This window comes from Lontra canadensis, unplaced genomic scaffold (genome assembly GCF_010015895.1).
Source record: "Lontra canadensis isolate GAN:19392208 unplaced genomic scaffold, GSC_riverotter_1.0 scaffold180, whole genome shotgun sequence".
NCBI classification, from domain to species: Eukaryota; Metazoa; Chordata; class Mammalia; order Carnivora; family Mustelidae; genus Lontra; species Lontra canadensis.
In genome coordinates this window covers 1053064-1076378 of record NW_022631174.1, presented here as the reverse complement: position 1 = coordinate 1076378, position 23315 = coordinate 1053064, and the positions used below count along the sequence as shown (strand labels likewise).

General features: G+C 40.7%; 1 protein-coding gene across 1 annotated transcript in view; it reads right to left on the bottom strand.

Annotated features, from left to right (window-relative positions):
- METTL16 (methyltransferase like 16) overlaps positions 1-18495 on the bottom strand; it is a 73308-nt gene extending 54813 nt beyond the window's left edge. The window contains exons 1-2 of the mRNA XM_032846778.1: positions 18358-18495; positions 13183-13310 (exon numbers count right to left, since the gene is read on the bottom strand). Of these exons, the coding sequence (XP_032702669.1) occupies positions 13183-13310 (128 nt within the window). The 5' untranslated portion in view covers positions 18358-18495. The remainder of the gene's footprint in view (positions 1-13182; positions 13311-18357) is intronic.
- Positions 18496-23315: the final 4820 nt, after the last annotated feature.

Here is a 23315-nt window from a genome sequence, read left to right as displayed (position 1 = left end):
AGGACAGAGTTGGGAGTGACTGCTGAATAGGTTTCTTTTGGGGAGTGACGAAAATATTCTAGAATTAGTGGTGATGCTTGTTTAACCCTGCGACATATTAAGAACTGAATTGTACATATTAAAATGATGATTTTAGAGCCACCTGCATGGCACAGTTAGCTGAACATCTGACTCAGGTTTCAGCTCAAGTCGTGATGTCCGGGTTGTGGGATGGAGCCGCATGGAGGACTGCGCCAAGCAGTTTGCTTCAGTTTTTCTCTCCCTCGGCCCCTCCCAGTGGTACACATGTGCTTTCTCTCTTTTTCTCTCTCAAATAAATAAGTCTTTAAAAATGGAAATAAAATGATTTTATAGTATGTGAATTCTATCTCAAATTTATAAAAAAGTCAGAGAAGAAGCCAACTGATGGAGAGAGATTAAATTAGGAGAAAGAAAATTAGGACTAAGGTTCCTGAGATGAGGGGAGAGTTATGGGTTCCACATGACAGATCTGATTAGAATATAGTAATAGTGAGGGGCGCCTGGGTGGCTCAGTGGGTTAAGCCGCTGCCTTCAGCTCAGGTCATGATCTCAGGGTTCTGGGATCGAGTCCCATATGGGGCTCTCTGCTCAGCAGGGAGCCTGCTTCCCTCTCTCTCTCTCTGCCTGCCTCTGTCTACTGTGATCTCTCTCTGTCAAATAAATAAATAAAATCTTAAAAAAAAAAAAAAAAAAAGAATATAGTAATAGTGAGAATTATGCATAACAATTTGTTGAACAAAACCAAAAGCAGACCCATGGTCTTTTGTTGTGTCTTCCACCAACTCATACTTATCCATGACTGATTTTTCTTCTGGTGGGGGGAGGGGTGAAGAAAGAGGAGAAAAGTGGGAAGAGAAAGAGAATCTTAAGCAGACGGACCCCAACATGGGGCTCAATCTCACAACCTGAGCCAAAATCAAGAGCTGGATACTTAAACAACTGAGCCACCAAGGCAGCCCCCTAAAAAATTTTTTTAACTTTTATATCCCATGGGTCAAATAAGCAATGAGATAGTAATATCATGCAAAAAAAAAAAAAAAAAAAAGATTCTGGAACAGTGCAAGTGACTATTAACAATCTTAGACTAAACAACCCAAAATCTTACTTGCCAAATGACAAGAAACTGTGATCAAACTAATCTCATAAATGCAGATCCCTGTGCTAGCTAAAAAGCAGGTAACAAAATAAAAACCTAGCCATCCAAACACCTCTTTGGCCTTCCACGTACAGGTAAGAGTACTACAACTTTTGGCCTTCCACGTATAGGTAAGAGTACTAAAACTTTTCTAGCAAAGCCCAGCGACTTACCCTAAATTCACTTAAGAAAAAAACCCAAAAACAAAACACTTAAGAAAAAAAACACACACACACTTCTGGGGTGACTATGTGGAAAAAACACTTTTGGGGCGCCTGTGTAGCTTAGTCAGTTAAGCTGCTAACTCTAGATTTTGGCTCAGGTCAAGATCTCAGAGTCTGGGATCAAACCCCACAGAGCCCCCATCTGGCTCCACACTCAGAGGGGAGTATGCTCCCTCTCCTTCTGCCCACCCCCACCTTGCTCTCTCTCTCAAATAAATAATCTTTAAAAAAAACATGGGGGACATCTGGGTGGCTCAGTCGGTTAAGCATCCGCCTTTGGCTTAGGTCATAACCTGGGCTCGAGCACCAAATCAGGCTCTCTACTCAGAGCCCACTTCTCACTCTCCCTCTGCCTGCCGCTCCCCGTTTGTGCTCTTTCCTTCTCTTTCTCTAATAAATAAAATCTTAAAAAAAAAAAACAAAAAAAAAACCTTTTAAAAAGTTCAGTAGTATAAGAATCTTTAAAAAAATTAAGTTTCAGAGGCGCCTGGGTGGCTCAGTGGGTTAAAGCCTCTGCCTTCAGCTCAGGTCATGATCTTAGGGTCCTGGGATTGAGCCCCGCATCGGGCTCTGTGCTCAGCGGGAGCCTGCTTCCCTCTCTCTCTGCCTGCCTCTCTGCCTACTTGTGATCTCTGACTGTCAAATAAATAAATAAAATCTTTAAAAAAAAAAAATTTAAGTTTCATATATAGAAATTTTAGGAACAATCTAACAGTAATCAATAAGGAGATTAGTCTGCAGTCATTAAAAGGACTAAGACTGAGGAGTTGCCTGGGTGGCTCAGTTGGTTAAGCATCTGCCTCTGGCTCCGGATGCGACTGCAGGGTCCAGGGATTGAGCCCCATGTCAGACTCCCTCTCCCCATCCCCCTCCTCGACCCCTGCTTGTGTGTGTGCACTCTTCTCTCCCTCTCTCTCAAATAAATAAATAGGAGTAAGACTGGGCTGGTCCACATATTATTGCATGAAGAATATTTCTTGATACACACACACACACACACACACACACACACACACACACACACATCACCTTTGAATAAAAGCATATATATAGGGACACCTGGGTGGCTCAGTCGGTTAAGCCACTGCCTTGGCTCAGGTCATGATCCCAGAGTCCTGGGATCGAGTCCCACATGAGGCTCCTTGCTCAGCGGGGAGCCTGTTTCTCTCTCTCTCTCTCTCTGCCTGCCACTCTGCCTTCTTGCGCTCTGTCTCTCTCTCTGACAAATAAATAAATAAAACCTTAAAAAAAAGAAAGCATATATACATTGTGACCACACTGTTGTACAAAAAAAAAAACCCCAAAACCAAACAAAAAGGATCCCATGTGTATATGATAAAAAAAGAGTCTGGAAGGGTTAAGGGCCACTTCTGGATATGCAAACAGGTGGGTGGGTGAGTGAGGCAGACATTTCCATTCCCTCCAATTTTTGTTTTACCTGAATATATTTTACATAGTTATCACCTTCATAACTGTTTTATAACTATATGGAAAATGTTTATAATGCCAACTGAGGGGGGTTAAAAAAAAGTCCTATTATTATACCTATATCAAAATTACAATCACAAGGGGGGGGCGCCTGGGTGGCTCAGTGGGTTAAGCCTCTGCCTTCGGCTCGGGTCATGATCTCAGGGTCCTGGGATCGAGCCCTGCATCGGGCTCTCTGCTCGGCATGGAGTCTGCTTCCTCCTCTCTCTCTGTCTGCCTCTCTGCTTACTTGTGATCTCTGTCAAATAAATAAATAAAATTTAAAAAAAAATTACAATCACAAAAAATACTATATATGCATAAGGACAAAGACTTAGAAAGGAACACAAAGCAATTTGATCTTCTGGGAATGGAAGAATGGTGACATTTTTCTTTCTTTTTTTTTTTTTAAACGATTTTATTTATTTATTTATTTATTTGACAGAGAGAGAGAGAGAGAGAGATCACAAGTAGATGGAGAGGCAGGCAGAGAGAGAGAGAGAGAGAGAGAGAGAGAGAGAAGCAGGCTCCCCGCTGAGCAGAGAGCCCGATGTGGGACTCGATCCCAGGACCCTGAGATCCATGACCTGAGCCGAAGGCAGCGGCTTAACCCACTGAGCCACCCAGGTGCCCCCATTTTTCTTTTACGTATGCAACATTACCATTATAAATGTAGTTAGGAAGGATAAATTTCTATAATTTTCCCATTAAGTGTTCTATAATATCTGTATGATAACAAAAATCCCCCTTCCAAAATAGGAAAACAGGCCCACGGTTCCAGGATACTTTTCCATGAAAGAGGGACATTTCTGTTGGAAACCAAACCAGGATATTTCCCATGGTGACAACAATCACCAAAGAGAGTACTGCAGCTTAAGCATTAATTACACAGCCTCGTGAAACATGTGGAGCAAGAGAAACAGCATAATAATTAATGTTTTCTTAGTGGCTTCAAAGAAAGTTCTTGTTTATATAAACAATTCTTGTTATTTAAAAATATATATATGTTCACCTTGATGGAATACAGCATACAATTTATTAATAAGGAAATACATCTTTTTTTTTCTTAGTAGGCTCCATGCCCAGTATGCAGCCCAATATGGGGATTGAACTCACACCCCTGAGATCATGACCTGAGCTGAGATCAAGAGTTGGACACTTGGTGTCCCAACAGGAACATCCTATTACCAAAACATACAAGACATCAGAGGCTAGTCAAATTAAAGAAACTGAAAAATATCTATGAAGAGCTGATTCTTAGACTTTGTTATTAGCAAGGCAAGCGTTCATTTTCTTACTTCTAAGAAAACACAGACACTAATCTAAGGGTTGGAAATCCTTTTGTAGGACAAAGTCTAGTCATCTTGGCTTTACTAGTTAAATATCTAGGTCACTGTAGCACCCTGGGATATTAAAAAATCCTGAATACAGGCAAGATCTTTTCTCATTCTCATTTCTGAGATCACCGGAACTAAAATTAGCTCTCACATGGAAATTAGCAATTTATTCCATCAAGTCTTCATTGTTTAACACATCCAACTTCACAAAATAGCCTATTGTCAACAGGCTCATGTCTGATTTCCCCAGAATGACTCCTGCTCTGCTACTGGTGAATATAGTATTACCATTATAGAGTTTGGAAGGATACATTCTGTGATCCATGGTTAAAATAACAATCATTCTAAAACTACAGAGACCACTGAACCTCATGTAACAACAATAAGGGGTAAATCCTCCCAACCAATTTTCCAATACTGGTTTCTATTAGATCTTCACTGAGGGGTTAAAAATAAACAGGCATAACATATGAAAAAACCCTTCAAGAGCTGGGTCTTTGGTTTAAAAACAAATCAGTTGGGGTGCCTGGGTGGCTCAGTGGGTTAAGCCTCTGCCTTCAGCTCAGGTCATGATCTCAGGGTCCTGGCCCCACATCAGGCTCTCTGCTCAGTGGGGAGCCTGCTCCCCCGTCTCTCTGCCTGCTGCTCTGCCTACTTGTGAGCTCTCTGTCAAATAAATAAATAAAATCTTTCAAAAAAATAAAAATAAAAACAAATCAGTTAAGTGTCACACTTCATCCAAACTCAACTGGTAGGGCTCAAACTGCAGGATATCTCCATGAGGCTGGTTACTGTGAAAAACGTATGAACTAAAATCTAGTTACAATGGTCAGATATGATTACAACAAAGCAGTGATGGGTGCAGGAAAGAAAAGAGAGAGAGACATCACACTAGCAATCCCAGTCACCTTATTGATTACACCAGGCATAACAACCTATCATTTTCAAAGTGTCTATAATGCCGTCACCTTACATGCATTATCCCTAACCTTTATGACAAAAATCCAAAGCATGTCCTTTTATCCCTCTTCTTTAGATGAGGAAATTCAGTATCAGTAAAGTTAAGAAAATTATGTAAAGGGGTGACTAGGTGGCTCAGTGGGTTAAGTGTCTGCCTTTGGCTGGGGTCATGATCCTCGGGTCCTGGGATCAAGGTCACTGGGCTCCCTGCTCAGCAGGAAGTCTGCTTCTCCCTCCCCCTTTGCCTGCCACTCCCCCTGCTCAAGGTTTCTATCAAAACCTCTAGAACTGCTATGTGGCACCCTTAAGACTGGTCCTTAGGATGACTGAGAAATGAATCCCCTCTCTCCATACAACACTCTGCTTAAGAGTTGAGTAAATAAACAACACTTTGATCAAGTCTACCCTTTTTTCTGATACTCCTTTTTCATAATTAGCTGGGTTTATATTTTGACATTCTTTCTCATACATCTCATGGAAATAAATAAAAAGTCATTATAAAAATAAAAAGCCAGGGACGCCTGGGTGGCTCAGTTGGTTGGACAACTGCCTTCAGCTCAGGTCATTATCCCGGAGTCCCGGGATCGAATCCCGCATCCGGCTCCCAGCTCCACGGGGAGTCTGCTTCTCCCTCTGACCTTCTCCTTGCTCATGCTCTCTCTCACTGCCTCTCTCTCAAATAAATAAATAAAATCTTTAAAAAAAATAAAATTAAAAAAATAAATAAATAAAAAGCCATGCTAAAAATAAATAAAATAAAAATATCAATGTAGACAATCATCAAGAACTCTTAACTAAGTAAGCAAGAAGGGGGAGTCCTTCTAAATATGCTACCTTGCCACCTTTTAATAAGCTCATATTGCTTCCATCTTTAAAGAACAGAAGAAGCCCCCTCAGTGGGGAGCCTCCTTGTCCACCTCCCTCTGCCCCTCCCCAATTTATGATCGCTCTCTTGCTCACTCTCTCAAATAAAATCTTGAAAAAACTATTTAAAAAAAGAGAAACAAATGAGGCTCTCCTCAAGCTTGCCTCATCCTCTTCCTATTCTTTCACAGACTAGCCTGTTTTTTTTTTTAAGATTTTATTTATTTATTTGACAGACAGAGATCACAAGTAGGCAAAGAGGCAGGCAGGGAGAGAAGAGAGGAGGAAGCAGGCTCCCTGCCGAGCAGAGAGCCCGATGCGGGGCTCGATCCCAGGACCCTGGGATCATGACCCGACCGGAAGGCAGAGGCTTTAATCCACTGAGCCACCCAGGCGCCCCTTGGCAAATGATTTTAAAAGAATATGCATTCATGGGGTGCCAGGCTGGCTCAGTTGGTAGAACATGCAACTCTTCATCTTGGGGTCATGAGTTTGAGCCCCACATGGAGTGATTACTTAAATAAATCAAACTTTTTTAAAAAGTGGGGCACCTGGTTAGCTCAGTCAGTTAAGTGTTGAACTCCTGATTTCAGCCGAGGTCATGATCTCAGGGTCCTGAGATCAAGCCCCACACCGGGCTCCACACTTAGAAGGGAGTCTGCTTGAGATTCTGTACTTTACCCTCTCCCTCTCCCCCAGTTCTCGATCTGTCTTTAAAATTAATAAATCTTAAAAAAAAAAAAAAAGAGAGGAAAAAAAAAGAGAGAGAGAATGTGCATTCATGTTTTTAAGTTAAATGTTCAAAACATATCACGGAATCAAATTTATTGATTATATTATTTAGACCCCTATCAGCAGTACTTAATGTTTTTTGGGTCAATGACCCTTTTGAAAATTGAAGTTCTAAATTATAGGTTAGGCTCTGAACCCTATCTCCTCAAGAAAAAAACATACACAAGTATTTTTTTGTAGGTAAGCTCTGCACTCAACATGGGGCTTCATCTCATCACCCTGAGATCAAGAGTCTAGAACTGAGCCAGTCAGACATGGCCCCAACACAAGTATCTTTATCTAATTGTTTTTGAAGCATTCCTGAATCCTTTCAAAGTCCCTAAGGCCATTGCTCTATTTATGTCTACTTGGTTAGAAATATAAGGAAAAACGTCTCCAAGTTATATTAAACACTTAATAAAAAATATGTTATATTTTCTACAATGCTAAAATCTTTTTTTTAAACTTTCAATGAAAATTGTTTTTAAAAGATTTATTTATTTGACAGAGAGCACACAAACAGGTGGAGTGGCAGGCAGAGAGAAGCAGGCTCCCCACTGAGCAGGGAGCGCCATGCAGGGCTCAGGGTCATGACCTGAGCCAAAGGCAGCTGCTTAACCCACTGAGCCACCCAGGTACCCTAAAATTATTGCTTTTATTAATGTAAACTAGTCCTCTTTTTCTTTTTTTTTTTTTTTAAAGATTTTATTCATTTATTTGACAGACAGAGATCACAAGTAGGCAGAGGGGCAGGCAGAGAGAGAGAAAGAGGAAGAGAAGCAGGCCTCCTGCAGAGCAGAGAGCCTAACGCGGGGCTCGATCCTAGGACTCTGGGATCATGACCTGAGCCGAAAGCAGAGGCTTTAACCCACTGAGCCATCCAGGTGCCCCGTGTCCTCTTTTTCTAATTTGATGATTTTTTGCCTTCTATTTTACTTTTTCTAATTTGGGGGAACTCTCATTTACCCAGTATATTTTTGCCCATCCCTTTATTTTTCATTTATCTGTAATTAAGTGAACCATTTGTGAGGTGGGTGGGGTGGGGGTGGATTAAACAAGTGATGGGCACTTGTGATAAGCAGCAGGCATCTGTAAGTAATGACTAAATTCTACACTAATACTGTATGTTAATTAGACAGAATTTAAATAAAAACTTGGAGGAAAAAAAATAAGTATGCCACTGGTAAATGGCACAGAGTTAGATTTTACAGAATTTTTTTTTTTTTTTAAGGTAAATGTCCCAGATTATAATTGCTCGGTCATGTGGTAGATGCAGGGCTGTTTATTTGTTTTTGGTTTTTTTAGATTTTATTTATTTATTTGCCAGAGAGAGAGAGACTGCGCACAAGCTGGGGGAGCAGCAGGCAGAGGGAGGAGCAGGCTCCCTGCTGAGCAAGGAGTCAGATGCAGAACTCAATCCCAGGACCCTGAGATCGCGACCAGAGCCCAAGGCAGACGCCTATTCTCGAGAGTTTAACAAATTTACTGAATGTCTATTACTTGCCAGATACCTTTAATCCATTTGGATACACTATAATAACAGATCTCTTTGGTTTTCTCTGAGCCATATTTTAAAAAATGTTAAACCATCTTAAAAACCCTCCAATTCCTCCAGTGTCTGAGCAATTGCATGCTATGAGAGGCTCTTTGTGACCTGTTCTTTTCCCTTCAGTCTCATCTTGTTATTTTGAGCCCGCTATCCTATATTCAGTTCAGCCCCATCTAGACACAGCTCTCCAAACTTAAACACACCTTACACAAAAATCTGTTCTCTGAATTCTTTCCCCCTTCTATTCATTCTTCAGGATTCAACTCAGACCCATGACCTTCACTAACACCACCTCCACATCACTGCTTTGTCCCGCTCTCCCAAATTTCATTTTTGATTGCCAACAAAATAACCCTACTTGAATATCCCACAGCCTTCTCAGGTACTATATGCCCCAAACTTAAAATCTCATCTCCCCACAAATGAGCTCATTCCTCCTTGTTCCCTAACTCAATAAACTAGGTATTACCACCCATCCTCTTGCTAAATTAAAATCGCAAGCACCTTATCTGGCTCAGATTCCTTAATTTCCACTATGTCCTGCTAATTCTATTCATGAATTTCACTCAAATTCATCAGTGATTTCTTATCCCTCCTGCCTCTATCTAGTTAGGCCACCAGTGTTTAAACTGGATCACCGAAACCATTTCCTACTCACTTCCCTATACCTCCAATCTTAATTTCCCCTACAACCCATCTTCGTCCATGCTCCAAACATATTTCTCTTTAAAACACAACTCTGAACATGTTATTCCTCTGCCTTTTAACTTTAGTGGATTAGGACAGGGATGGGTAACTCTGAAGATACAAGAACCCTTTACACCATGTCCTTAAAATTAAAAAATTCCAAACTCCTAGGGCACCTGGGTGGCTCAGTTGGTTAAGCATCCAACTCTTTCTTGATTTCAGCTCAGGTCATGAGATTGAGCTCTGCTCAGCGCTAGGTGTTGAGCCTGCTTAAGTCTCCCCCTCCCTCTGCCCCTTGCCCCCATGTGGGAGCAAGCTCTCTCTCTCTCAAAAAGAATAAATTCGGGCACCTGGGTGGCTTGGTTGGTTAAACGTCTGCCTTTGGCTCAGGTCATGACCCCATAGTCCCAGGATCGAGCCCCACATAGGGAGTCTGCTTCTCCCTCTCTCTCTGCTCTTCCCCCAACTCATCTCTTTCTCGCTTACTCTCTCTCAAATAAAATCTTAAAAAAAAAAAAAAAAGAATAAAAATAAAAAATTCCAAATTCCTAAGTGGACCTTATAATACTACAAGCATAATCCTCCTCAACCTCATCTCCTGTCATTTGTCCACAACATCCTAGACATACTGAGCTTTTCCAGTTCCTCTACTACTCAGTGCTCTGCACATATTGCCCCCTCTGTCTGTAACATTCTATCTGGCTAACTCCTATTCAATTCTTCAGCACAATCGAGACACCACTTCTGCTTTAAATCTTTCTCTACATTCCAAAGTCACAATGAGGTCTCCCTTCTGTGTGACTCCACAGATTCTGCCACACCAAAAGCTTGACTGCTTATTTATGTGTCCACTTCCCCCACTAATGTGTGAACTCCAAATGCAGCAGTCACTGTGTTTCTTGTTTATTATGGCTTTCCTAAAACTTTGCACAGAATGGTTAATCAATAGGAATTTGTTAAGTAATTAAGTACAATGATAGGTATACAGAGAAAACAAAGAATAACAAAACTGTACCTGTCCTACACTACATGGACTAAATAAAACATTCACATATATAATTATGGAACAAAGATTTAAGAACAATGGTAGGGGGGCACCTGGGTGGCTCAGTGGGTTAAGCCTCTGCCTTTGGCTCGGGTCATGATCTCAGGGTCCTGGGATCGAGCCCCTTGTGGGGCTCTTTGCTCAGCAGGGAGCCTGCTTCCCCTCCACCCCCGCCTGCCTCTCTGTCTACTTGTGATCTCTGTCAAATAAATAAATAAAATCTTAAAAAAAAAAAAAAAAAGAACAATGGTAGGGATTTAAACAAAGAGAAATACCAACTCAATCTCTCTAAGGTTTTCGCCAAAGTGAGGTGCTGAAAATAATTCTTAAGAGTCGGGACGCCTGGGTGGCTCAGTTGGTTAAGCAGCTGCCTTCGGCTCGGGTCATGATCCCAGCGTCCTGGGATCGAGTCCCACATCGGGCTCCTTGCTCTGCAGGGAGCCTGCTTCTCCCTCTGCCTCTGCCTGCCATTCTGTCTGCCTGTGCTCGCTCTCTCTCTCTCTCTCATAAATAAATAAAATCTTAAAAAAAAAAAAAACTTGCTAAAAAAAAATAATTCTTAAGAGTATGCAAAAAAAATACTATAACTTATTTAAAGATGTTTAATTTTTAGTTTGAATTGTTTTCTAATGTGCTTAATATAGGAATATGGTCAGCTGTACAAACATTGATATGAACTATTCTCAACTTGTAACTGAGTAGACAAAAACTTTAAAACCATAGTCTAGGGCATTTGATCTTAACCTTTTGTACTAGGGGAGGAAAGGGGCCCAAATCGCTTTCAGAATCTAATGAAAACTAAGGATTATCTCCCAGAAATATGAGCATAAATATACGTATTTTTTGAAGATTTTATTTGACAAAGAGAGAGAGCGCACGTGTGCACAAGCAGAGGGAGTAGAAGAGGGAGAAGCAGGCTCCCCACTGAGCAGGAAGCCCAATGCGGGACTTGATCCCAGGACCCCAGGATCATGACCTGAGCAGAAGGCAGACACTTAACCAACCAAGCTATCCAGGTACCCTAAATACACATTTTTAAACTTTAATATTATTTCAAGGCTATCTTGCTCCTCAGGTTAAATCCTGCCCTAGGACCTCCATTTCTAAAGTCATAAGGAGACTGCTAGTAGGAAGAGGTCATCAAAATGCCTCAAGTCCTGTGATACTATTATTATTCCTTACCTTCCCTTTTCTCCACAATCCTGCTCCTCCTGCCCCTCATACTTAAATCACAACTTTCCCCAGGAAGGCTTGGAATGTCCAGCCTCTAACTCCCACAGAATTTAGGAATGCAGTTAAAGATTTCCTTCTCAACAGTATAACACACATATCAGTTATTCCCACACCATTATCATGTTTGCCATTTCCCATAGCACACAGTATTTTCTTAATTTTTAAAAATCAACTTTTTAACTAAATTTAACTTTTTTAAAAAAAGGTTTTACTTATTTATTTGAAAGAGAGAGAGACAAAGAGTGTGTGAGCACAGGAGAAGCAGAGGGAGAGAGACAAGCTAACTCCACACTGAGGACAGTGCCTGATGTGGGGCTTGATTTTAAAACACCAAGATCGTAACATGAGAGAAAATCAAGAGTCGGACACTTAACCAGCTGCCTTCGGCTCAGGTCATGATCCCGGAGTTCTGGGATGGAAGGAACCCACACTGGACTCCTTACTCAGCGGGGGGAGTTTTTCACTCTGTCTCTGCTCCTCCCCACACGCCCCCTCCATCCCTGCTTGTGCTCTCATTCTCTCTCCAATAAAAAAAAAAAAAAATTTTTTTTAATAAATTTATCAACATCAAAGTAATAGTACCCGTGAAATCAGTTTTGATGTCTGGTTATTATTTTCCTACCTACATTAAAGTAAAAACACATTTAAAATAAGGACTCTACTTTAAATAAAAAATAAATAAAAATTAAAAATAAGGGGCACCTGGGTGGCTCAGTGGGTTAAAGCCTCTGCCTTTGGCTCGGGTCCTGGGATCGAGCCCCACATAGGGCTCTTTGCTCAGCAGGGAGCCTGCTTCCCCCTCTCTCTCTGCCTGCCTCTCTGCCTACTTGTGATCGCTGTCTGTCAAATAAATAAATAAAGTCTTTAAAAAAAAATTAACAATAAAGAATCCTCGCTAAAAAATAAGTAAATAAAATAAGAACTCTAGGCCCATATCAGCATCATGGTTTTTTTTTTAGATTTTTTAGATTTATTTATTTAACAGAGAGAGAGCAAGCAAGGGAGGGAACACAAGCAGGAGGCATGGGAGAGGGAAAAGCAGGCTTCCTACTGAGCAGGGAGCCCAACATGGGGCTCAATCCCTAGACCCTGGGATCATGACTTAAGAGAAAGGCAGACGCTTAACCAACTGAGCCACCCAAGCACCCCAGCACCATGTTTTAGAGCACAATCCCAAGGTTTCTGCACTTAACTCTGGGATCCCTACTGGGTAAGCAATAATTTGGACATCAAGGTTTCATAAAGTCAGAAAGAAATTGAAAAGTATTTGGTCCAATCTTCTCATTTTATAATTTAAAAAAATGAAACCCAGGAGTGCCTGGGTGGCTCAGTCAGTCAATTATCCAACTCTTAATTTTGGCTCAGGTCACAATCTGAGAGTTGTGAGATCAAGCCCCAAGTAGGGTTCCTGGCAGAGCAATGGAGACTGCCTAAGATTCTTTCTCTCCCTCTCCTTCCTCCCTCCTTACACCCTTCCAAAAACAAACAAAAGGGAAACCCAGACAGGTTAAGTGATTTGTCCAAAATCAGATGAGAAATTTCAGGAAATGTCTACGATTAGCATTCAGGTGTATTATCAGTCCAGTATGCTTTCCACTACCCTGTGTCCATTCAGATTATACTAGAATACAGTATTAAGAATTCTTCATGTTGGAGTGCCTGGATGGCTCAGTAGGTTAAGCCTCTGCCTTCAGCTCAGGTCATGACCTCAGGGTCCTGGGATCAAGCCTTGCATCAGGCTCTCTGCTCAGCAGGGAGCCTGCTTCCCTCCCTCACTCCCTCCCTCTCTCTCTCTCTGCCTGCCTCTCTGCCTACCAGTGATCTCTGTCTGTCAAATAAATAAATACAATCTTTAAAAAAAAAAAAAAAGAATTCTTCATGTTACCTACCTTACTCTTCCATTCAGATTTATCTGAACATGCTGCTTAAAATCTGGGTATTTGGTTGCCAGATATGCAAAGTCAGGAGGTTTGTCCTTGTATCTATTTCTTGCATGCATTGATTTACTCAGAGCCATCTTTAAAAAAGAAAAAAAAGGAAAAAAGTCAGCATATTTAGTCAAAAAAATACATTAATGGGGAAAAGTGGTGGTTGCCAAGTCAACAGTTATAGCCAACATATTTTTGCCAATCAACTGAGAGAGTAGAAGTTATATTTTTTAAATGTACACAACAAACAAGCACAAGAAAATAGGCTTAACATCACCATGAGTCATTAGGGAAATGCAAATCAAAACCACAGTATCACTTCATACCCAGCAGGATGGTTATTATTAAAAGAGGAAAAAAAAGTTAAGAAGTGCTGGTGAGGATGTTAGGAAATCGGAGCATTGCATGTGGGAAAATATACAATGGCTGTGGAAACCATTCAGCAGTTCTTAAAAAGGTAAACATAGAATTACCATGATATGATCCAACAATTTTACTTCTAGGTATATGCCCAAGAGAAGAGAAAGCAGGGATTCAAACAGATATTTGCACATCAGTGTTCACAGCAGGATTATTCACAACAGCCAAAAAGTAGAAACAACCCCAAGTGTCCATAAATGGATAAAGAAAATGTGGTACATATACACATACAATCCAATGTCCTTTAGGCATAAAAAGGATTAAAATTCTGATACACCCTACAACATGAATAAATCTTAAAAATACTATGCTAAGAAAGATAAGCTACATTCAAAAGGACAAATCCCACTCATGATGAGATACCAAGAATAGGCAAATTCAGAGAGTAGAATAGAGGTTAACAGGGTTTGGGGAAGAGGTAAGAATGTTGAGTTATTATTTAATGGGTTTCTGCTTAGGATGATGAAAAACTTCTAGAAATGGAGAGTGATGATGGTTATACAACCGTGTGAACGTATATAATGCCAGGAAACAGTACTTAAAAATGCTTAAAATGAGGGCACCTGGGTGGCTCAGTAGGTTAAAGCCTCTGCCTTCGGTTCAGGTCATGATCTCAGGGTCTGGGATGAGCCCCGCATCAGGCTCTCTGCTCAGCAAGGAGCCGGCTTCCCCCTTTCTCTCTGCCTGCCTCTCTGCCTACTTGTGATTTCTGTCTGTCAAATAAATAAATAAAATCTTTTTAAACATAAATAAATAAATAAAATCTTAAAAAATTTTAAAAATGCTTAAAATGGTAAATTTTATGTTCTGTATGTTTTATCACAGTTTCAAAAGTATACACACCATTTTTTTTTAAACCATGGAAACTGCAAAACTTTCTTTTGAAAGTACCAAAGGGCAGAAGGCAGTATAATTTATAGCCAAGAACTAACCATCAGAGGTTAGTTTTTACAAGGATCTCGTATGGACTGAATATTTGGTAGCACATCATTAAATCATTAATGTTTCAAAATATATCTCCTATTTTATAAATTTCAGTCTTTCATTCCGAGGTAGTCTTTCATTCCGAGGTAGTCAAAACCAAATGAAAACAAACAATTTTGTCTTCTTCCAGATTAAAAAAGAAAAAAATTAACACATTTATAGCAAGATATGAAACGGAAAAAAAACCATCGATTGTAGTGTTTTGTTTTAAGATTTATCCATTTGCGATAGAAAGAGCGAGAGTGTGAGAGAAAGCATGAGCTGGGTGAAGGGCCGAGAGAGAAGCAGGCTCTCCGCTGAGCAGTAAGCCTGATGCAGGGTTCCATCCAGGGACTCCCAAGATCACCACTCAAGCCGAAGGCAGACACCCAACCAACAGAGCCACCCAGGCGCCCTGATTGTCATGGCTTAGTAAGTTATGCAGTTGGTAATCTTAAAAATTATTTTAGTGCATATCTCTGGGTAGTAAGTGATTTGTATTTTCTTTGTTATATCATTCTATATTTCCCACTGTTTTTCATGAGGTGCATTCATCTAAACAGTGTTATATAAACCAGAATCCTAGGCATCACCTGATAGTTCTATACCCCTTTCATAGCCCAAGAAATCAACAGTCATGTGGAATTTACCTGCTAAATACCTCTCAAATCCAAGTATTTTTCCCTATCTCCACCAATATTAGCCCAGTAAGTCACCTAGATTTAGAACACTCTCCTGCTTGGTCGCCCTGAATCCACTCTTCCTCTCTCATATTTCCTTTTTCCACCTTGCAGAGATCATCTCCTAAACACAAATCTCACTATGTCTTCCTTCTCCCTGTGCTCACTTGCTCAAAACTTTATTTAGGATTAAAAACAAAAACCATGGAAAACAAAAAACAACAACAAAAAAACCATGGGGCGGCTGGGTGGCTCAGAGGGTTAAGCCTCTGCCTTCGCTCAGGTCATGATCCCGGGGTCCTGGGATCCAGCCCCGCATCAGGCTCTGTGCTCAGGGCAAGGAGCCTGCTTCCTCCTGCCTCTCTCTGTGCCTGCCTTGCTGCCTACTCGTGATCTCTGTCAAATAAACAAATAAAAATCTTAAAAAAAAAAAAAATTACTTCAGCATACATATAAAGCCCAGCATGATGTGGCCTTACCTATTTTTTCACCATCAGGCTAAGTCACACCTCATGTTGCTCTTTCTGTCCCTCCACTCTGGCAAGCAGGTCTTTACAGCTTATTTCCTTTGTCTCTAATGTTCTTTCCTCCTCCTCTTCACCTGATGAATTCCTACTCATCCTTACTCAGTTCAAGCGTCTCTTCTTCAGGAAAGTTCTCCTTCCCTAATCCCCCCTTCACCCGCCTAACATCCTTTCTCCTTGTGAAGGAGCACTAGTCCTTCAAATCATACTCTAAGCATCATTTTCTCAGGTAGGCTTTCTATGACACCACATATCCAATCAGACGCCCACTCTATACACTTGCAAAGCATTCTACGCTTTCCCTCAAAGCTCTTTACATCTGTCTGTTCTGACCTCCACCCCACCACCCAGGCTGCAATCACATCCATCTTATTCTTCACTGTATTCCTCCAGCAACTGACATACAACAAATATTTGTTGAGTGAATAATTCAGAATTGAGGGGAAATAATAGTCACCTGGAAGTTTTTCAGCATACTAAACCACCACCGTTTGCCTTTATGTTATCACAGAAACTCACTATGTACAAGTTGCAATTTCCTAACATATCCTTTACAGACTCAAAAAAGAGGGGAACATAAAATTAGGACAAGAATCAGTCCCCATTAAAAAGATGAAAAAGGTGTGCCTGGCTGGCTCAGTCAATGGAGCAGGCAACTCTTGATTTCAGGGTTTTAAATTTAAGCCCCACGTTGGGGCTTAGAGATTAAAGAATCTTAAAAAGAGAGAGAGAGAGAGAAGAAAAGAAAAAAAGTTTAAAAGAAAAATGTTTTCCTTTCTTGTGATTCTGGCAAGCAACAGAAAAAAGAAAAGTATTCCAACAGTAATTTCAAAAGACACTGGTATGTTAGGGCTCTGCAACACATTAAGATTCTGAAGACTGCATAGTTAACATCAGTGTACATACATGACACTTTGAACATATGTGGAACAAATTAAATTATAGATATGGCAGATTTAATTTATATCTTACATTAATCAATCTTTCTGGTCAGAACAGATAAAGAGTCAATAAAGCCACTTTTTTGCTAACCTCCAAATGAAGGCAATGGAACCGTAGCCAAATCTATCCTGTTTCTCAGAATTTAATTGAGTGTCAAACTCTTAACCTGGCATTAACCCTGTCACTCCCCCTTCTCTCTAGCCTAACCTACTTTTCTCTTCCTGGCTCATTCTTATGTAGCCATATTAGTCTCCTTGGATTTTTGGGTTGGTCTGAATGGACTGCTCTTCCCCCAGAAATACATATATACTAGGTACCCTTGCCTTGTTCAGGCCTTCGATAAAACCTCACCTTCTCACTGCCTTTCCCTTCTCTTTCTTTCTTTTTTTTTTTAAGTGGGCTCCACATCTAAGGTGGGGTTTGAACTCTCTACCCCGAGATCAAGAATAGAATGCTGTATGGACCGAGCCAGTGGGTGACCCTAATACCTTTTCTTAGTGTAATGAGTGAACACTTAAATGTGCAGTGAGTGAGTGAACACACTCCTCTCCCCTTAATACTTTCAGTCTTCAACACAGAACTTACGCATCTGATATTTCACATACAGCATTTACTTACTCTTTAAAATCTGCCCTGCCAATAAGCTTCATGAGGGAAAATATTTTGTCTGTCTTGTTCACTGCGATATCCCAGTGCCTAAATCAGGGCCTGGGAGAGTAAGCACTCATAAGTTATTTGTTGACTGAAAACATGATGGAACTCTTTTCACTGTCCCAAGCCACTGAAACATAGCACTCTCATTTTTTTGTAAACAGTCCTCATCTTGGCACTCAAAAAGGCAGCCCTACTAAGAGCTGGACCTTTTTCTTCTGGGTTACTCGAGTCGACTCGGAAAGCCAAAGCAGTACACCCTTGAAGCTGAAGCCTCGGCTTTCTTTGATCTTTGCCATCTCCATGCTACTGTTTCCTTGGTTTCTCCCACTCTTCAACTACCATTTACCTGAACACTCAAAAGAATCTAAATTCCTCTTCGAATTCTAATTTCCGATTCTAACTTCGATTTTCTTCTGTATCGATCTCTCCCAGTTCAACTCCAGTCTCCGTTTTTTCTCGTCGCCTTCCTTCATAAATCCGACTTTTTCCTCTAGTTCAGCCACTGCCATTTCCCCCATCTCCTCCACTCCTTCCATACGCTCATTTTATCGACTTAGTCTTCCTGCCTCAGTTTCACATCTCTCTAAACCTCCTCAGCCTCTAGGTTCTTTTGTACTTCAATCCTAGTCTCCATTATAGACGCCAACTCCTCCCATCCATCCCATCACCAATAACCTCCTCCACGTGCGCAATCGCGCGCACACACCCACCCACCCCGACTTATTCACTCACTCATGTGGTCTCTCCCTAGACCCCAAATCAGCACCTCACCTGTCCAGAACCCGCGCGCGCAACGTGCACGCACATACACAGAAACAAAACCACCCACCCATCGGGTATGTCTCCCTAGGCCCCAAATCAGCCACTCACCAGCCCCGAACCAAGAATAAGAAACTTGGACCATATATGTTAAATGACCTCTCAACCCGCCCGAGAGATACTGAATGACTCACATCTGAACTCAAAAGTTTCTTCCGAAAGACCGATCTGGAGTAGGCCTCTACAACTTCAGAGTCCTAAACCACCCGCAGAGCGAAGCACCTAGAAACGCAGATGTTACGCTCCTAGCGCGCCGCCATGTTGGGCAAGCACCCAGCGTCGTGATTGGATGAACCACTCTCGCGCGACCTGTAGCAGAATCTTAAGAAAGAAAAACCATCGCGAGACCTGGAGTTTGCAGCTCTTTACACAAGGAAGGGGCGTGGTAGCAAATGGAGTCTTTTGCGTGAGGGCTACCTGCATTACAATCTGTTTGGGAATTTGTTTTGTAATGTAGATTTTTTTAAATGAAAATGTAGCCTTCTGGGTCCCACTTTAGACTTACTAAATCACCCTGCGGTTAGGCGGGACTATGAGGATGGCGGAAGGAGGAGGCGGGGAGCTTTAGGATTTGATGGCTGGCGGGCAGTTAGCATTTATTTACTAACAGGTCTCTTGCTTCATGTATTGTCTCATTTAATCATTACAGATATGAGAAGGAGTGATCTCATTTACTGCGGGGAAAAACTGGGGATCAGAAATATTAAGTCATTTGTTCAAGATCTTATACCCAGATGACATCAAATCCATGTTCTTTGTGTTTCCTCACCTGCCTCTTGAGCTGCAATCTCTATCGAATGCTTTACATTTTTCTTTTCAACTCGGTTATACTAATTTTTACTCTCTAGTAAGTAGAGTAAGCATTAGTCTCATTTCACGATTGAGACAAAAAGGTAAGTCACTTTCAAAAGGCATACAGCCAAGGCTGGAACTAAAGTCAGCCTCTGGACCCCCAACCTAGTAACTCCATCAAAGCTTGCCTGTGTGCTAGTAATTAATGCGAAAGCTTCTGGCAAAGCATAGCCATAAACTTGAGAGATAAAGTGTAAGAAATGAAGATTTAAGTTTTATATACAACAAAGTGTACCATTAGTCACCCAAGGAAAACAAGGAGGTGTTCTCATTATCTATTGTGTAACAAACCACTCTAAAATTAATAGCTTAAAACAACAGCTGTTTTATTTGCTCACTGTTCTGCAGTCTGGGTTGGAATTAGCCCAACCATTCGATGGTAGCATTAGCTGGTGGCTGGTTCAGCTTGAGTGGCTGGGCCCCCCTCTCCCTGTAGTCTTAAATTCTCTCCCTCTTCCTATGATCTTTCCATATAATTTCTCCAGCAGAGTAGCCAGACTTCTTACGTGTTACTTCAGGGTTCCCAAAAGGGCAAAAGTGTAAGCTGCTAGGCTTTCTTAAGGCTTAGGCCCAGAACTGGTGCTTTCATTATTCACTCAGTTATGTTTGTTAAAGCAACTCAAAGGGCTAGTCCAGGTTCAAGAGGAGGGCATGATATACTACAATACTGCAAGCCGTGGTTCACTGGATCTACCAATGAACAGAATACCACAGAAAGTTTTTTGTCTTTGGTTGGTAGTGACTTTGGTACTTGTTATTTTTATAGTATTTAGTGTTTGCTTCTGGAAATGTAAAAGAGAAAACGGCACTGGAGGTATGACTGTAGGGTTGTAAGTGGATTATATTTTAGATGCCAGTGAATTTATTAGCTCCAAACAGAGATCCAACTCCCATGTGGGTCAAACTGAAGAGATCCTAGCTCTGTAGCCAGGGAATTTTGGCTTTAGTCTTGCCCCCAACCACAATACTAACCCTGTGATGATGAGCAATTTACTTAAACTATTTAAGCCTGGGTTTGTTCAATATTGCCAAACAGGTTAGTAATTTCATAGGGTTGTTGTAATCTCATAGGTTGTTGTAAATCAGGTAATACGTATAAAACAGCACAGTTTCTGGCACATAGTCAGCTAGAATTAGTATTATTACTATTATTATTCCTTACAATTCCTTTGGTCAGTTTCCATTTTTAAAAATTATTTCATGGGGCACCTGGGTGGCTCAGTGGGTTAAGTGTCTGCCTTCGGTTTAGGTCACGATCTCAGGGTCCTGGGATCGAGACCTGCATTGGGCTCTCTCTGCTCAGTGCATAGCCTGCTTTCTCCTCTTTCTCTGCCTGCCTCTCTGCCTACTTGTGATCTCTCTCTCTGTCAAATAAATAAACAAAATCTTTTAAAAAAAATAAAAATAAATAAACAATTATTTCATAATGATAAAACATATTCATTATAGAAAATTTATAAAAATTTTAAATATTACAGGAGACTATAAGAAAGCAAAAATTATCTCAAATCTCACTACCTAGAGCTAATTACCAAAATTTGTTAACCTTACTTCCAGACCTCTATATGAAAACAAAACAAAACAAAACAAACAAAATATATATATGGGTATATATATGGATCTATAACTGAACTTTTTTATAGAAATAACATTATATATTTTTTCTCAGATATAAGTCTTAGACATTGTCCTACCTCAATGAATATATTTCTATACCATCCTTTGTGATGGGTGCATAGTATTCCATTGTATGGATGTGCCACATTTTAAAACTAATTTCCCTATAGGTGGGCATATATTAGCTTGTTCCTGAAATTATGGTACAATGATAAGTACATCTCATTCAAAAAATTTTTTTTACATTAAATGAATATTGTCTAGAGACTCCACAAAATATATTAATAACATATTCAACATCTGCCTCTTAGGGCTTATCTCTCTGACTTACCTTCAAATCCCAAAGAATTTAATCTTGTAAGAAAAGTCTGTCAACGGGCGCTTGAGTGGCTCAGTGGATTAAAGCCTCTGCCTTCTGCTCAGGTCCTGATCCCAGGGTCCTGGGATGGAGTCCTGCATAGGCCTCTCTGCTCAGCGGGGAGCCTGCTTCCCCCTCTCTCCCTCTGCCTGCCTCTGCCTACTCCTGATCTCTGTCTGTCAAATAAATAAATAAAATCTTAAAAAAAAAAAAAAAAAGTTCTGTCAAACTTCAACACCCCATCAACAATAGTATAGTAGTTCAATTACATCCATTGGTTTTTGCTGCTGCTTTGTAGTAGGAAACTGATTCTGTGCATTTGGTGAGTAATGCTGCTAATTCTGAAATGTTGCATGGTTGCTACCAGAACTGCTTTCAGCATCAGCCATCTCCTAGGCTGCAATCCACCTTGAGGGCATTCATTTTGAACTCCCACTTCATTGAAGTTAGTGATTTCAAAGAACTTGTTATTCTATGCTGCTGCTCTCCTTTGGCCATGGCCTGCCAAACGTCATCCACAGGTCTAACTTCCTGTCTTAGAGAGTAATGATTGAATACCAATTCCTTATACCCCAGAAGATCATTATTTACTTATGTAAATGTATTCCATTCCTTCTTAGGGACCAAATTAATATGTCAGAAATCTAATGGGCATCTTAATTAAGTCACAAAAGGTACTCAAATCCCAATATACTGACTGTTTTTCAGCCTACATTTACATCAACGAGAAAGCTATTCACATGATGCTTTATATTTTTCTTTATTATTATTATTTATTTATTTGATAGAGACAGATCACAAGTAGGCAGAGAGGCAGGCAGAGAGAGAGAGAGGGGGAAACAGGCTGGGCAGAGAGCCCGATGTGGGGCTCAATCCCAGGACCCTGAGATCATGACCTGAGCTGAAGGCAGACTCCTTAACCCACTGAGCTACCAAGGTGCCCCTATTTTCCATTTTTATAAATAATGCTGTAGGATGCCTGGGTGCCTCAGTTGGTTGAGTATCTGACGCTTGATTTTGGCTGGGGTTATGGTCCTGAGATGGTGGGATTGAGACCTGCATTGGGCTCCACACTCAGCAGGTAAGACTTGAGAGTCTCTCTTTCCCTCTCTCTGCCTAGACTCCCTACGTGCCTATGCCACACATGCACTCTTTCTCTCTAAAGTAAATGAAATAACTGGATGCTTAACTGACTGAGCCACCCAGGAACCCTAATAAATAAATCTTTTAAAAAAATAATAGTGGTGGGTCTGGGTGGTAAAATTGGTTAAACATTGAATTCTTGCTTTCAGCTCAGGTTGTGATAGTAGGGTCCTGGGATCGAGGCCCACGCTGGGTTCTGCGCTCAGTGCAGAAGTCTGCTAAAGTTTCTCTCCCTCTCTCTCTGTTCCCACCCCATACCGTGCACACGTTCTGTCTCTCTTTCGAGAAAATAAATAAATATTTAAATAATAATAATAATAATGCTGAATGCTTTCAAGACTTGAAAAGTAAACTTCAAAAATTAATAGCTGGTGGAAGAACTGGATCTAAATGTACATCTGACTACTCTCCTTCCTGTTCCAAGTCCCATGAACCAGAATATAGTAATTTCAAAAACAATAAATTCCAAATTATTTCAGAAATAACAGCATTGACAGACCAGAAATTTTGAGGATACTCTGAAAAAACAGGACACAAATAAGAATAAAAGCTGAAATGCCAAGAGATTTTTTTATAGGGAACTAGAGATGATTTTCAAATATATCTGGAAAACAAAATGTGCAAGAATAGCTAATTTTACAGTTGGAAAAAAATTATACCACACATAAAATAAACCCCATATGGATAGTAAACAAAGCGATTATAAAAACATAATCAACTATAGAAGTGTTAGAAGAATGTAGAACAATGTTTTTTATAAAAAGAATAGGGAGGGTCTCCTAAAGACACAAAACTCAAAAACCATAAGGGAGGAGCGCCTGGGTGGCTCAGTGGGTTAAGCCTCTGCCTTCGGCTCAGGACATGATCCCAGGGTCTTGGGATCAAGTCCCACATCGGGCTCTCTGCTCAGCAGGGAGCCTGCTTCCTCCACTCCCTCTCCCTGCCTCACTGCCTACTTGCGATCTCTGTCAGATAAATAAAAAAAAATCTTAAAAAAAAAATTCAATATAATAAAAGATACTACAGATAATTGATAAGAAACAGGAAGAAAATATTTGCAATATATGTAACAAAGAATTAATATCCAAAATACATTCTCAAACAGTGTCAAATCAGCAATAA